The sequence below is a fragment of the Procambarus clarkii genome, chromosome 17 (assembly GCF_040958095.1).
Source record: "Procambarus clarkii isolate CNS0578487 chromosome 17, FALCON_Pclarkii_2.0, whole genome shotgun sequence".
In the NCBI taxonomy this organism is placed as follows: Eukaryota; Metazoa; Arthropoda; class Malacostraca; order Decapoda; family Cambaridae; genus Procambarus; species Procambarus clarkii.
In genome coordinates, this window is record NC_091166.1 from 27,448,218 (window position 1) to 27,461,653 (window position 13,436).

The window sequence follows — 13,436 nt, forward strand, 5'->3', positions numbered from 1 at the left end:
GTGGAAGGGTTGGCTATTGTGGAAGGGTTGGTAATTTCATTTACAATTCCAACAAATGTGGAAGAGTTGGCTACTGTGGGATAGTTAATTATTGTTAATTATTTTTTGGCTGCTTTCTACTATGGGAGGGTTAGCTACTTTGGGAGGGTTGGTTACTAAGGAAGGGTTAGTTACTATGGGAGGTTTGGTTACTATGGAAGGGTTAGTTACTAGGCAAGGGTTAGTTACTAGGGAAGGGTTAGTTACTATGGGAGGTTTGGTTACTATGGAAGGGTTAGTTACTAGGCAAGGGTTAGTTACTAGGGAAGGGTTAGTTACTATGGGAGGGATGGTTACTATGGGAGGGTTGGTTACTGTGGGAGGGATAGTTACTACGGGAGGGTTGGTTACTATGGGAGGGATGGTTACTATGGGTGGGTTGGTTACTGTGGGAGGGTTGGTTACTGTGGGAGGGTTGGTTACTATGGGAGGGTTGGTTACTGTGGGAGGGATGGTTACTATGGGAGGGTTGGTTACTGTGGGAGGGTTGGTTACTGTGGGAGGGTTGGTTACTATGGGAGGATTGGTTACTATGGGAGGGTTGGTTACTGTGGAGGGTTGGTTACTATGGGAGGGTTGGTTACTATGGGAGGGTTGGCTACTATGAGTGGGTTGGTTACTTTGGGAGGGTTGGTTACTATGGGAGGGTTGGTTACTATGGGAGGGTTGGTTACTATGAGTGGGTTGGTTACTGTGGGAGGGTTGGTTACTATGGGAGGGTTGATTACTATGGGAGGGTTGGTTACTGTGAGAGGGTTGGTTACTATGGGAGGTTTGGTTACTATGGGAGGGTTGGTTGCTACGGGAGGGCTGGTTACTATGGGAGGGTTGTTACTATGGGAGGGTTGGTTACTATGGGTGGGTTGATTACTATGGAAGGGTTGGTTACTATGGGAGAGATGGTTAATATGGGATGGTTACAATGGGAGGGTTGATTGCTATGGAAGGGTTAGTTACTATGGGAGGGTTGGTTACTACGGGTGGGTTGGTTACTATGGGATGGTTACTATGGGTGTGTTGGTTACTATGATTGGATTGATTACTGTGGGAGGGTTGGTTACTATGGGTGGGTTGATTACTATGGAAGGGTTGGTTACTATGGGAGGGTTGGTTACTATGGGTGGGTTGATTGCTATGGAAGGGTTGGTTACTATGGGAGGGTTGGTTACTATGGGAGGGTTGGTTACTATGGGAGGGTTGGTTACTATGGGAGGGTTGGTTACTGTGGGAGGGTTGGTTACTGTGGGAGGGTTGGTTACTGTGGAAGGTTTGGTTACTATGGGAGGGCTGGTTACAATAGGATGGTTACTGTGGGAGGGATAGTTACTGTGCGTGGGTTGATTACTATGGGAGGGTTGGTTACTGTGGGAGGGTTGGTTACTGTGGGAGGGATGGTTACTATGGGAGGGTTGGTTACTATGGGAGGGTTGGTTACTATGGGATGGTTACTGTGGGAGGGTTGGTTACTATGGGAGGGGTGGTTACTATGGGAGGGTTGGTTACTATGGGATGGTTACTGTGGGAGGGATTGTTACTATGGGTGGGTTGGTTACTGTGGGATGGTTGGTTACAATGGGAGGGTTGGTTACGTTGGGAGGGTTGGTAACTATGGAAGGGTTGGTTACAATAGGAGGGTTGGTTACTGTGGGAGGGTTGGTTACTATGGAAGGGTTTGTTACTATGGGAGGGATGGTTACTTTGGGAGGGTTGGTAACTATGGAAGGGTTGGTTACAATAGGAGGGTTGGTTACTGTGGGAGGGTTGGTTACTATGGAAGGGTTGGTTACTACGGGAGGGATGGTTACTATGGGGGAGATGGTTATTATGAGTGGGTTGGTTACTATGGGTTGGTTAGTTAGTGTGGGAGTGTTGGTTACTGTGGGAGGGTTGGTTACTATGAAAGGGTTTGTTACTATGGGAGGGATGGTTACTTTGGGAGGGTTGGTAACTATGAAAGGGTTGGTTACTAGGGGAGAGTTGGTTAGTAAGTGAGTATGGGCCACTGTGTGGTAGTCCATAATAAGGTTCCCCAAGAAGTATGGGAAGGAAAAACTCTCGACATGCTGAAAGGAGTCAGAAGTCGTCTGCTCCTGTACCCATGTCTGTGTAACAATAATCAGCACCATAAACAATATTATATAGTCTTTAATGAGTCTCAGCTTTCATGAAAATATATTAAATTAATATTATTTTCAATCATTAAAATTAATTACATGTATTTGAAAAAATAAAGGAATGCAAGCTTGTTAAAACACCAAATTTTTGGTCTCATAATATAAGCCAATTAATTCAAATAACCAGTGCATAATCTAATTTAGAAATGAATGCGGTACACAAAATAATGTATGTTGTAATGTAAAATGAGATGTGGTTTGTTACAGGCGAGATGAAACGATTTTCCCATACATGAGAACATGGGAAGATCACGGCTTCAACTGCACCCAGAAGTACCACTGGTGTCCTGTGAGTTTTTCCTCCCCATCACACTTGTCTTCTCCCAAGACACTGCCCCAGGTGCCTCAACACTGACCCTTGTCTTCTCCCAAGACACTGCCCCAGGTGCCTCAACTCTGACCCTTGTCTTCTCCCAAGACACTACCCCAGGTGCCTCCACTCTGACCCTTGTCTTCTCCCAAGACACTGCTCCAGGTGCCTCCACTCTTACTCTTGTCTTCTCCCAAGACACTACCCCAGGTGCCTCAACACTGACCCTTGTCTTCTCCCAAGACACTGCCCCAGGTGCCTCAACTCTGACCCTTGTCTTCTCCCAAGACACTACCCCAGGTGCCTCAACTCTGACCCTTGTCTTCTCCCAAGACACTACCCCAGGTGCCTCAACTCTGACCCTTGTCTTCTCCCAAGACACTACCCCAGGTGCCTCAACTCTGACCCTTGTCTTCTCCCAAGACACTACCCCAGGTGCCTCAACTCTGACCCTTGTCATCTCCCAAGACACTACCCCAGGTGCCTCAACTCTGACCCTTGTCATCTCCCAAGACACTGCCCCAGGTGCCTCAACACTGACCCTTGTCTTCTCCCAAGACACTGCCCCAGGTGCCTCAACTCTGACCCTTGTCGTCTCCCAAGACACTACCCCAGGTGCCTCCACTCTGACCCTTGTCTTCTCCCAAGACACTGCTCCAGGTGCCTCCACTCTTACTCTTGTCTTCTCCCAAGACACTACCCCAGGTGCCTCAACACTGACCCTTGTCTTCTCCCAAGACACTGCCCCAGGTGCCTCAACACTGACCCTTGTCTTCTCCCAAGACACTGCCCCAGGTGCCTCAACTCTGACCCTTGTCTTCTCCCAAGACACTACCCCAGGAGCCTCAACTCTGACCCTTGTCTTCTCCCAAGACACTGCCCCAGGTGCCTCAACTCTGACCCTTGTCTTCTCCCAAGACACTACCCCAGGAGCCTCAACTCTGACCCTTGTCGTCTCCCAAGACACTACCCCAGGTGCCTCAACTCTGACCCTTGTCTTCTCCCAAGACACTGCCCCAGGTGCCTCAACTCTGACCCTTGTCGTCTCCCAAGACACTACCCCAGGTGCCTCAACTCTGACCCTTGTCGTCTCCCAAGACACTACCCCAGGTGCCTCAACTCTGACCCTTGTCGTCTCCCAAGACACTGCCCCAGGTGCCTCAACTCTGACCCTTGTCGTCTCCCAAGACACTACCCCAGGTGCCTCAACTCTGACCCTTGTCATCTCTCAAGACACTGCCCCAGGTGCCTCAACTCTGACCCTTGTCGTCTCCCAAGACACTGCCCCAGGTCCCTCCACTCTGACCCTTGTCTTCTCCCAAGACACTGCCCCAAGTGCCTCCACTCTGACTCTTATCTTCTATCAAGACACTGCCCCAAGTGCCTCCACTCTGACTCTTATCTTCTAACAAGACACTGCCCCAAGTGCCTCCACTCTGACTCTTATCTTCTATCAAGACACTACCCCAGGTGCCTCATCTCTAACCCTTATCTTATCAACCCACCATAGACTGGAGGTCAAGAGAGGTGCTTCATCCTGCATCGTGCTGGATACTTCAATGTTTCCGACTGTCAAACAAGCAACCGCTACATCTGTCAGAGACCAGGTGAGTTGTGCTGCTTTCTGTGTGTTAATGCCTTATAAATTATGTGTTTTATCATCTGTAAACAAATAATCAACATGCTGCTTTCCCTTTAAAATTTATGAAATAATTAGTAATGCTAATAATTTGTTTTGTTGGGGACAGGAAGCCTGTGAATATAAAGTATATATGCTTCAAGCTTACACTGAGGTGAGAGAGAGACATGCATTCAATTTTTGGCCAGACAAATTGCCAGTTTGAGACAAGTGTTCAATAATATGCCAAACTATCCTTCTGTTTGTGAGGAATGCATTCAGTTGTATGCCGATGCATCCTTCTGTTTGCGAGATTAGCATTCAGTTGTATGCCAGCCTGTATGGATCAGCCTGTCAGCCTGCTGTAGGACCCTGTTTGCGAAACAAACATTTAGTCATACTTATGCCTGTTGTTCTTTGTGGGGAAGTCATTCAGTTATATGCCAGCCTGTCCTGATTTTAGACCAGTGTCTTGTAGAAGTTATATTAAATGTAATATAAATGTTCCATATTCTGTTGGTGTTCTTCAGCTATATCTTGCTCATGTTATACCCTATTTAGATTATGCAGTTCAGTTTTGGTCGCTATACTATAGAATGGATATAAATTCACTAGAACACGTCCATTGTAGGATGACAAAGTTAATCCCATAAATTAGAAACCTGCCATATGAAGAAAGATTGACAAAGCATAAATTACATTCTCCAGAAAGGCGAAGTATTAGGAGTGATATGATAGAGGTGTACAAGTGGATGAATGGGTACAACAAAGAGTAAGAATTAATTACCTCCTTTCATATGTGTCTAACATTACATTACATGTTTAACTCATAGGTCCACCACTTTGAGAGTCCCCCTTAACTACATATATATTTTATTTGGGCCACAACTGTGTTTTCTGATTCTGCAGATTGAAGAGCAGTGTTTGATAAACATTTGTGATATTACTGATAATACTTATAAATTTAAATACAAATTGTACCATATCTAATGACGATGTTAACGTGCTATGGTGTGTTTGTGACTTTCTTATATGTAATTATAGATACTGTAATGTTAACTGGATTGTAACTGTATATCTATTTATATATAAAGCCCCCCTTCCCTTTCTGGCCCGTTTTCGTCTTGAGGGGGCTTGGTGGGCGGCGACAGGAGTGTGATGCTCCATGGGACAGTCCTCCGTCCTTTTGAAGCCTTATGATCCTGCTGCTGTCTTCTCGAATTCTATCGGATATATTTTCCTTTTCCTTATGTTTCATTTTTCTCCCCCCCCCCTCTTCACCTTTCGAATTGTCATTTCACGCCGACCTTTTGCCAGTCTTGATTACTCTTTTGGACATCTTCTGTTTTGACGCCCAGGTGTTTGGGAGACACACTCTCTGAATCCGATCTCGACGGACTGCCGGTTCTTAAGGTGGCGATTGTGGGGCGTATGCTCACGACGCACCCCTGGGGAGCCCCGGCAAGACCTGTCTCTTGTTGGGTGTCCTATTCTCTAATTGGGGCTCTGTGGTGGGTAGGGGGCACATTCGTGAATGAAAGTATTACCTCTCGTTTTCATGTCGCTGAATACTCTTTCTCTTATGACCTCTCAGGCTCGTGGGGTGGGCGACCAAGCCACTGTGTTGGAAGAGAAGGCTCTGTAGCCCCTGCTACATTGGGCCCAAATCTAGGTCCTCTTTTGACCCTCCTGACTACTTCCCACTACTCCCCTCCCTCCCTCTCTGGGTAGGTTGAGCCCCAAGCCCCCAGTGGTGACCACTTCGTCCCTTGGCACAACTCAGTTTCTCATTTTGAGTACTGCGCCTTTTAACCCCTCTCTCTCTCTCTCTCTCTCTCTCTCTCTCTCTCTCTCTCTCTCTCTCTGGGCGTTCTCAACGCCGTCCCTGCCACTGTTGCACTCGCACGATCCCTTCCCATACTAATACTACCACGCCTTGTTTGGTCCTGCTTTGTGGGCTAAATACTTTGATCTCCACCGACTGGATTCTACACTTCCTGACGATTTTCCCTCCATAAATGCCTTGCTGATTCGGTAGATGCCTCTGTTACTTTTAACCCCACCCGATTCGGTACACGTGTCGTCGCTGTTCCTTCTCCGGATTCAGCTACCCACTTAGCTGCATTAGGGGAAACTCCTGTTCGGGTTTCCAAAAATGCTCGGTTAAATGCCAGTGTTGACACTGTTCTCCTCCTGCATCATGTTGCAACTGATGTTAGGGACCTAAAAGACTGCCATGAGGATATTAAACTTATCCTCGAAGCTCAAAGCCATGCTGTCCTCCAGGTGGACACGTTCACTCGGCCCCCTCGTGATCGTCGCCATCAGCCCCTTCCAGTTATGAAAATCACCTTTGATAGTAGAACCCTTTCGCCCTCTATCATTCTTGGTGGTGCCAGGTGCTCCGTTCAGGAGTACATACCCTCTCCAAGACTTTGTAGTAAGTGCTGGAAGTTCGGGCACGGTGCCCTCAAATGCACAAGTCTTGTTTCTCTATGCCCCATGTGTGGGGGAACGATAGCTACTCTAAGACAGAGTGCTTTTCTCTCCAGGCTCGCTGCCTCAATTGCGGTGAGGCCCACCCTACCATCTCCCGCACGTGTACATACTACAAGCTTGAAGAAGCCGTCCTCAACTTGAAACACCAGAATCGTTTGACTTTTCCTGAAGCGAGATGCCAAGTCCACCATCTCCCCTTTTACTGGTGTATCTTATGCTCGTGTGTTGCTTTCTACCTTTCCACGTCCTTCCCACCTTCCATAGTCACACAACCGTTTCCAGGCCTTGGACCCGGACCGGACACGTCCACCGCCTCCTCCCTAGTTCCTTTACGTTCTGTCCCGAAGGGTCTCCCGCCTGGTTCTCCATCTTGGTTTTCCCCCCCTTCTTACCAAGTCCTCTATGTCTCCTGTGTCTTCTTTCCCGTCTCTCCCAGATCCTTCTTCCCAACCTTCCCCCAAGTCTCTTGGCCCTCCACACTGCCTGTCTGTCCAGGCTGTTGTCCATCATCCTCCCAGCAATCTTCATGTTGTTCGCTCCCGTTCTTCTTCTCCTGTTGAGACAATTGAGTATGTTACCAAGTAAATTGTTGCTGGAACACCTGTTTCTTTGAGTAAAAAATGTAAGCCTGGCTCCTCTCCTTCCTCCTCCCTGGCGGATAAGAGGGCATTGCTTTCTTCATCGCATGTCTCCTCTCATATCCGTGGTCTGGCCCCCTGTCCCAGCAATAGAGGTTTCTTTAGCCCCCGATTTCCTCTCGGTTGCTGCACTTGCTGAGGTGCGCTTCTGACTTTCTGCTCCCCCCTCCTCTTGCTGTCCTTGACAGTCCCTCTGTCCTTGTCTCCTCCTCCGGACCCCGTCCGTTTGCCTCTGGTCTGTCCTCCTGCTCCCTTCCCTCCATCCGTACTAAGTTTACCTCATGCCCCCTAACCCTGATTTTGCTGACCCTGATCCTGATTGATTGTTGCCGCCGGAGGCGGCTAGTTTATTGTGCACCCCATACTCATCCTGTGAGTGGTAGCGCAAAAAGCATTACAGAGGGCACAAAAGGTCTTTATCAGACCTCATTTTAAATTATTAAATAAACAATTTCATCTATCCTTCACACCTTATAGTTACAATGTCAGGTAGTTACAGAGAAAGTGCTATTTCAAGAGCAATATATTTACAGTAAGTCATTATACATTAATGGTAGGTTTTATCGCTAATACATAATAGTTTGACCAATGGAAATATTACAGTCATAGGGAGCTTCTGTTTATTATTAGTCTTCACAATACACTACTTGTTTCTGAATCTCATATGTCGTTTATCTACTGGAAGCAAAATATGGATACAGTGCAAGGATTTCAGGTAATTTGCCCATGGTAATAAGATAGGTTGCCATATCATACAGAGTGAGCTTAGATTTATCTCTAAATGGCTCAATTTTACTACAGTCCAAGGTATAGTGTTCGAGTGTGTCCCTGTCTTTGTCCACACACTTTACACTTTACTTCATCTAGATCCCTATAAAAGCCGAACTGCCAGAAATACTTGTAGCCAAGTCTTATATGAGCTGTGACAACATCTGTTAGTCTACTTACTTTGTTACTTGCCCCATGCACATGTTTTACTTCACACATTTTATTGTGATGAACAATGGACCTGCTAGTTCCAATTTGCACTGTTCTGCTTTCTTCAAATTTATCTAGGAGTTCTCGTCTAATGGCACTTTTAAGGGACCTGTTTGATAACTGAAGAATCCCTTCAATACTGTCTTTATTTACTGCAGCTTATCCTGATTCTGATCTTGATCTTGAGCTTATTTAATATACTGTGTTCTTCTTTACCTTTGTTTCTTCATTGTTCTCTGTTGCTGCCCTTTCTCTTTTTGATAATATCTATCCTTCACTGGAATATTCGTGGATTTTATGCCAATTTCCATGAACTCCAACTTCTGATACCACACAGTTTTCACCACTTTGTGTTTGTCTCCAGGAGCCAATGTTAGGTACCCGCCGTGGTCACTTTCGTGGTAATTCCTTTCTTTCTTCTTCCCCCCCCCCCTCCCCCAGCTCTTGCTGGGGCCGATAGCTAAACTGCTATCTTGATTCGTACTGATATTCCCTTCGTCCCTCTACTTTTTCCGTCGCCTTCCCATTGTTCTGTTGCCCGTGTTTTTGTGAGTAAATGGTATACAGTCTGTTCCATTTATCTTCCCCAAAATGCCCCGCTTTCCCTTCCTGATCTTAAGCACCTCCTGGACTCCTTGCCAGAGCCGGTGCTCCTGTTGGGCGATTTCAACTGTCGACATACTGTCTGGGGTGATGTCCTGACAGACACTTCTGAATTTTAGCACATGCACCCTTTCCTGTCTTGATCTTTCTCTCTGCTCTTCATCCTTTTACTTAGATCTCACGTGGTGGGTTCTTGATGACCTCTATAACAGTGACCATTTCGCCATCCTCGTTTCCTTTTTCTCTTTTCACCCACCCCTCTCCTTTCCTAGCTGGCAGTTTTCCAAGGCTGACTGGTGCCTATTCACCCTCCGTGCTACTCTCTCTTACTTTTCTTTTCTACCTCTTCCTCGCGCCCTCCTCCTTTTTCATGACACCGTCTTCGACGCTGCCCTCCGATCTATTCCTCGCTCTACCTCCCGGGGCACGCGGAAGTGCGTTCCCTGGTGGAATGCGGACTGTGCTCGTGCTGTCCGCTGTAAGCGTGCAGCCTGGAAGAAACTCCGACACCGGCAGACGGCTGATTCTTTTAATTTGTTCTGGAAGGCAAGTGTGGTGGCCCATAGGACCATCTGTACAGCTAAACATGAGAGTTGGAAATCTTATGTTTCCACCATTACATCCGATACTCCTCTGCTGCAGATCTGGAAGAAGATCCACAAGATTGAGGGAAAGTTCGGTCCAGCTGTCTCGCCAGTTCTTCACCTCTGTGGTACTCTTGTGGCGGACCCAGTGAAGGTCGCAACCGAACTGGGTTTTCACTTTTCGACTGTTAGCTCTGGTTCTCATCTTCCTCAATCCTTCCTTCTTCGTAAGCCCGTTCTTGAATCTAATCCCATAACTTTCCGCACTCCTCTCCGCCTTCTCTATAACGATCTCTTCACTCTCTCTCTGTATTTCAGTCTGCCCTGGCCTTCTGCGGTTCTATGGCAGTGGGCTCTGATGACATTCATTATGAGATACTTCGCAATCTTCCTCTATGCCCGTCTCAGTATTTACTGAGTCTGTATAACCAGGTTTGGGAGTCGTCGTGAGTCCTTGAGGACTTTCTCGATGCCGTTGTACATCGTTGTACGTTGTATATATTTGTTGTACTTTCTATTCGGAAACCTGGGTCTCTCGGGACATCCCCTAAGAACTTCCGCCCTATTGCCCTCAAGAGTTGTGTCTGCAAACTCTTTGAGCGTATGGTCAACGTTCGTTTGATGTGGTTCTTGGAACACTATCACCACCTTCCTTTTTCTCAATTTTGTTTTCGCAAGTGCTGCAGCACGAATTATGTCCTGGTGAACTTGGAGGTCTATATGCGTACTGCTTTTGCTGCGAAGATTTCCGTTGTTGCTGTCCTTTTTGACCTGGTAAAGGCTTACGACGCCACCTGGAGATACCATATTCTGTCCCAACTTCATTCTTTTGGCCTTCATGGTAATCTCTATCTCTTCCTCCAAAGCTTCCTCTCTCGTCGTTCCTTTAGAGTGAGGCTTGGTGCCACTCTCTCTCTCTGCCTGTTTTCAGCACTAAGCACTACTCTTTTTCTAGTTGCCCTCAATGGTTTTCTTACCTCTCTTTCTTTTGGCGTCTTCTTCGCTCTCTCTGTCGACGGTCTTACTCTTTGCTGTCGAGGTGATAATTCGTCTCTCCTTCATCGGCGACTTAAACTTGCCATTGATGTCGTGTCGTCTTGGGCCGCCAATCATGGCTTCAAGTTCTCTGCAACCAAAACTTGTGCTATGAATTTTATTCGGAAGCATGTTGTTCTTCGTTCATCTTTGTTGCTTTATGGTCATCCCTTTGTGTACAAATATTCCGCTAAGCGTTTAGGGTTAATCTTTGACGCTCGTTTGTCTTGGTCCCCCCATATCTCTTACCTCCGAATTGAATGCTCTAAGGCCCATAACCTCCTTAAGGGTTTGTCCTATACTTCTTGGGGAGTGGATAGGCGCACGCTCCTCTCTTTGCATTCCCCTCTTGCACTGCCTAAACTCGATTATGGTTGCCCTGCTTACTCTTCTGCGTCTCCTTCTACTCTTCGCCGTCTTGATCCTTTGCACCATACTGCGTTGAGCCTCAACTCTGGTGCCTTTCGTTCGTCACCTACTCTCAGCTTATATGTTGACACTGGCTTCCTGTCTCTCCAGGACCGACGAGATCGCTACTGTCTTCGCTACCTTGCGCGGTCCTTACAACACCCTCACTCTCGCCTGTATCGTGCTTTGACTTTTCCCCCTCCAGTAGTTCCTATTCGCCTTCACCACCTCCCTCTTTCTGTCCGGTTGTCTTGCCTGCAACATTCTCTTTCGGCTAGTATTACTAATATTTCTCCTCGTGTTGTTCCGTCCTTGCCCCCGTGGAGAGTCCTCCTTCCTATTTATTGTAAATCCCTGACCCACATCACTAAAGCTTTTACCCCTCCTACAGTTCTGAAACACCTTTTCTTTGAACACATTTCTTCACACTCTAGCTCCATTTCCAACTTCACCGATGGGTCTAAGTCTGCAGACGGTGTAGGCTACTCTGATGTTTTTCCTGACCACACATATGTGTTGCCTGCCTCCGGAGACTAGCATCTACACGGCAGAGCTTGATGCTATTCTCTATTATCTTCGTCTCCTGCTTTCTCGCTGTCAATCCTCCTTTGTGGTTGTAGTTGACTCTCGCAGTGGCCTCATGGCTCTGGAGTCCTTTAATCCTGTCCATCCGGTGATAGTCGAGATTCAACATTGGCTGTTTCTCATCTCCAGTAGATTTAAGACAGTTGAGTTTTGCTGGGTTCCCAGCCATATTGGTGTCTCTTTAAATGAGCGTGCTGATGCTGCCACTAAGGAAGCTATCAGCACTTGTCCCATCTCCCGTACATGTATTCCTTATTGCGACTCTTACCCAGTTATTCATTCCTCTATCCTTGCCTGTTGGCAGGGTTGTTGGTCTTCTGTTACTTGTAACAAACTGCATACTTTTAAGAGTAGTGTGTCCCTGTGGCCTTCCTTCTACCACCATAACCGGCGGTGGGAAACGGCTCTGGCAAGGTTGTGTATTGGCCATATGCACTTAACTCACGGACACTTAATGGAGCACTGCCCTGCTCATTATTGTCCTAACTGCATTTGTCCCTCTTACAGTTGCGCATATATTTGTTGAATGTCCTGACTTCCAGGACACGTGTGTGTCTTGCTTTCCGACTGTCCCTCTCAGTCACTTGTCCCTCGATAGAATTCTTGGTGAATCGGATACTTTTGATATCGTTAGCCTTTTGCATTTCTGTTCTCTTAATGGCATCCCTAGTGATATTTAGCACCCTTTGATTATTCCTCACATATAGCCTTCCACATAGCCTTCCCAGCTTAGTGTCTTCTTTGATAAATTCTTAATTATGAATAAGTTTGATTTGATTTGTTGTTAGTGATATTTATTAGGCTCTGACTAGGCATTATGAGGCAACCGGTATTTTTGTTTTCTGATATTCTGCTAAATATAAGAAATAACTGATATATTTTGCTAATTATTCATGTTTTGCATATGATAATAGTGAATTAATTAAATATATATGTCTTTGTCAAGCATAAGTATTATTTTATTATCATCAATGGTCCTTTATTATTTAATATTACAAATGTTAAGTAATCGTACCGTTTGTTTATCTTTTACAATGCCTGCGTGTGTGTGTCTATATATCAGCGATGTGTCCCCATGGCTATACACTCTACAAGTCTCGCTGCTACAAACTACTGATGCCCAGTGCCAACACCACCTTCCTTGATGCCCTCAACCAATGCAACTACGACGGCTCCGCCCTCGCTTATCCTCAGAACCTAGACGCACTTAACTTCCTCACAATATTTGCTAAGGTGGTTGAAGTTATTTTGGTTTCTAACTTACATAACAGCGCATCAATGCCTGAATGTTATACACATAAATTAAACAAGCAAATAATCACTAGGAATGTATTAATAATAAATATTTCCACAATATCTACAGAAAGAGGTGAACTGGAGCTCTCAGGCATCGGTTAACATCGCTGTAGGCTACACAAACATGTAAGACTTTAACTTTTGAGTATTTTCTCAGTATTCATTACTAAACCTAAATCTCTTAAAACTATGTACCGGTATATCAAAATACAGTGTTTTCAACCCATTAATATTGTTGCTACATATAAATTTATAAATAATTCACCAAGGTCATGAATAGGAAGAAAATCATAACCTACAGATTATGAATTGAAGTCCCCATTATCTTCCTTTCCCAGAAGGTTTAAATATTTTATTCACTACAGCACTTATTTATTAGCATAAATTATCGTGCATGAAGTTCCATCATTCCTCTTGATTTAAAAAAAAAAAAGCCTCGCCCACCCACTGCTGCTCACCTCATATAGAAGATCTCTCCTTTCATGTAAACAATTGCTTTTTAATAAGCTATAATGGTCACTTGTTTGTTTAAATTATCCATAGAGATGGTCTGCTTTTCCTGCTAGTACTACGCACTTGATAAGATTAGGGCAGAATAAGAAAACATGTCTTCTCCATTCTTTTGTTTATTTTCAACTATTACCCACGCTTTATGGCATAAACATAAGG

At 45.7% G+C, this 13,436-nt stretch overlaps 1 protein-coding gene across 1 annotated transcript in view; it reads left to right on the top strand.

Moving 5' to 3' along the window:
* The window catches only part of LOC138365600 (uncharacterized), a 245,139-nt gene that overhangs the window by 95,436 nt on the left and 136,267 nt on the right, over nt 1–13,436 (top strand). The window contains exons 12-15 of the mRNA XM_069326077.1: nt 2,421–2,502; nt 4,034–4,130; nt 12,535–12,713; nt 12,835–12,893. Coding sequence (XP_069182178.1) covers nt 2,421–2,502; nt 4,034–4,130; nt 12,535–12,713; nt 12,835–12,893 — 417 coding nt within the window. The remainder of the gene's footprint in view (nt 1–2,420; nt 2,503–4,033; nt 4,131–12,534; nt 12,714–12,834; nt 12,894–13,436) is intronic.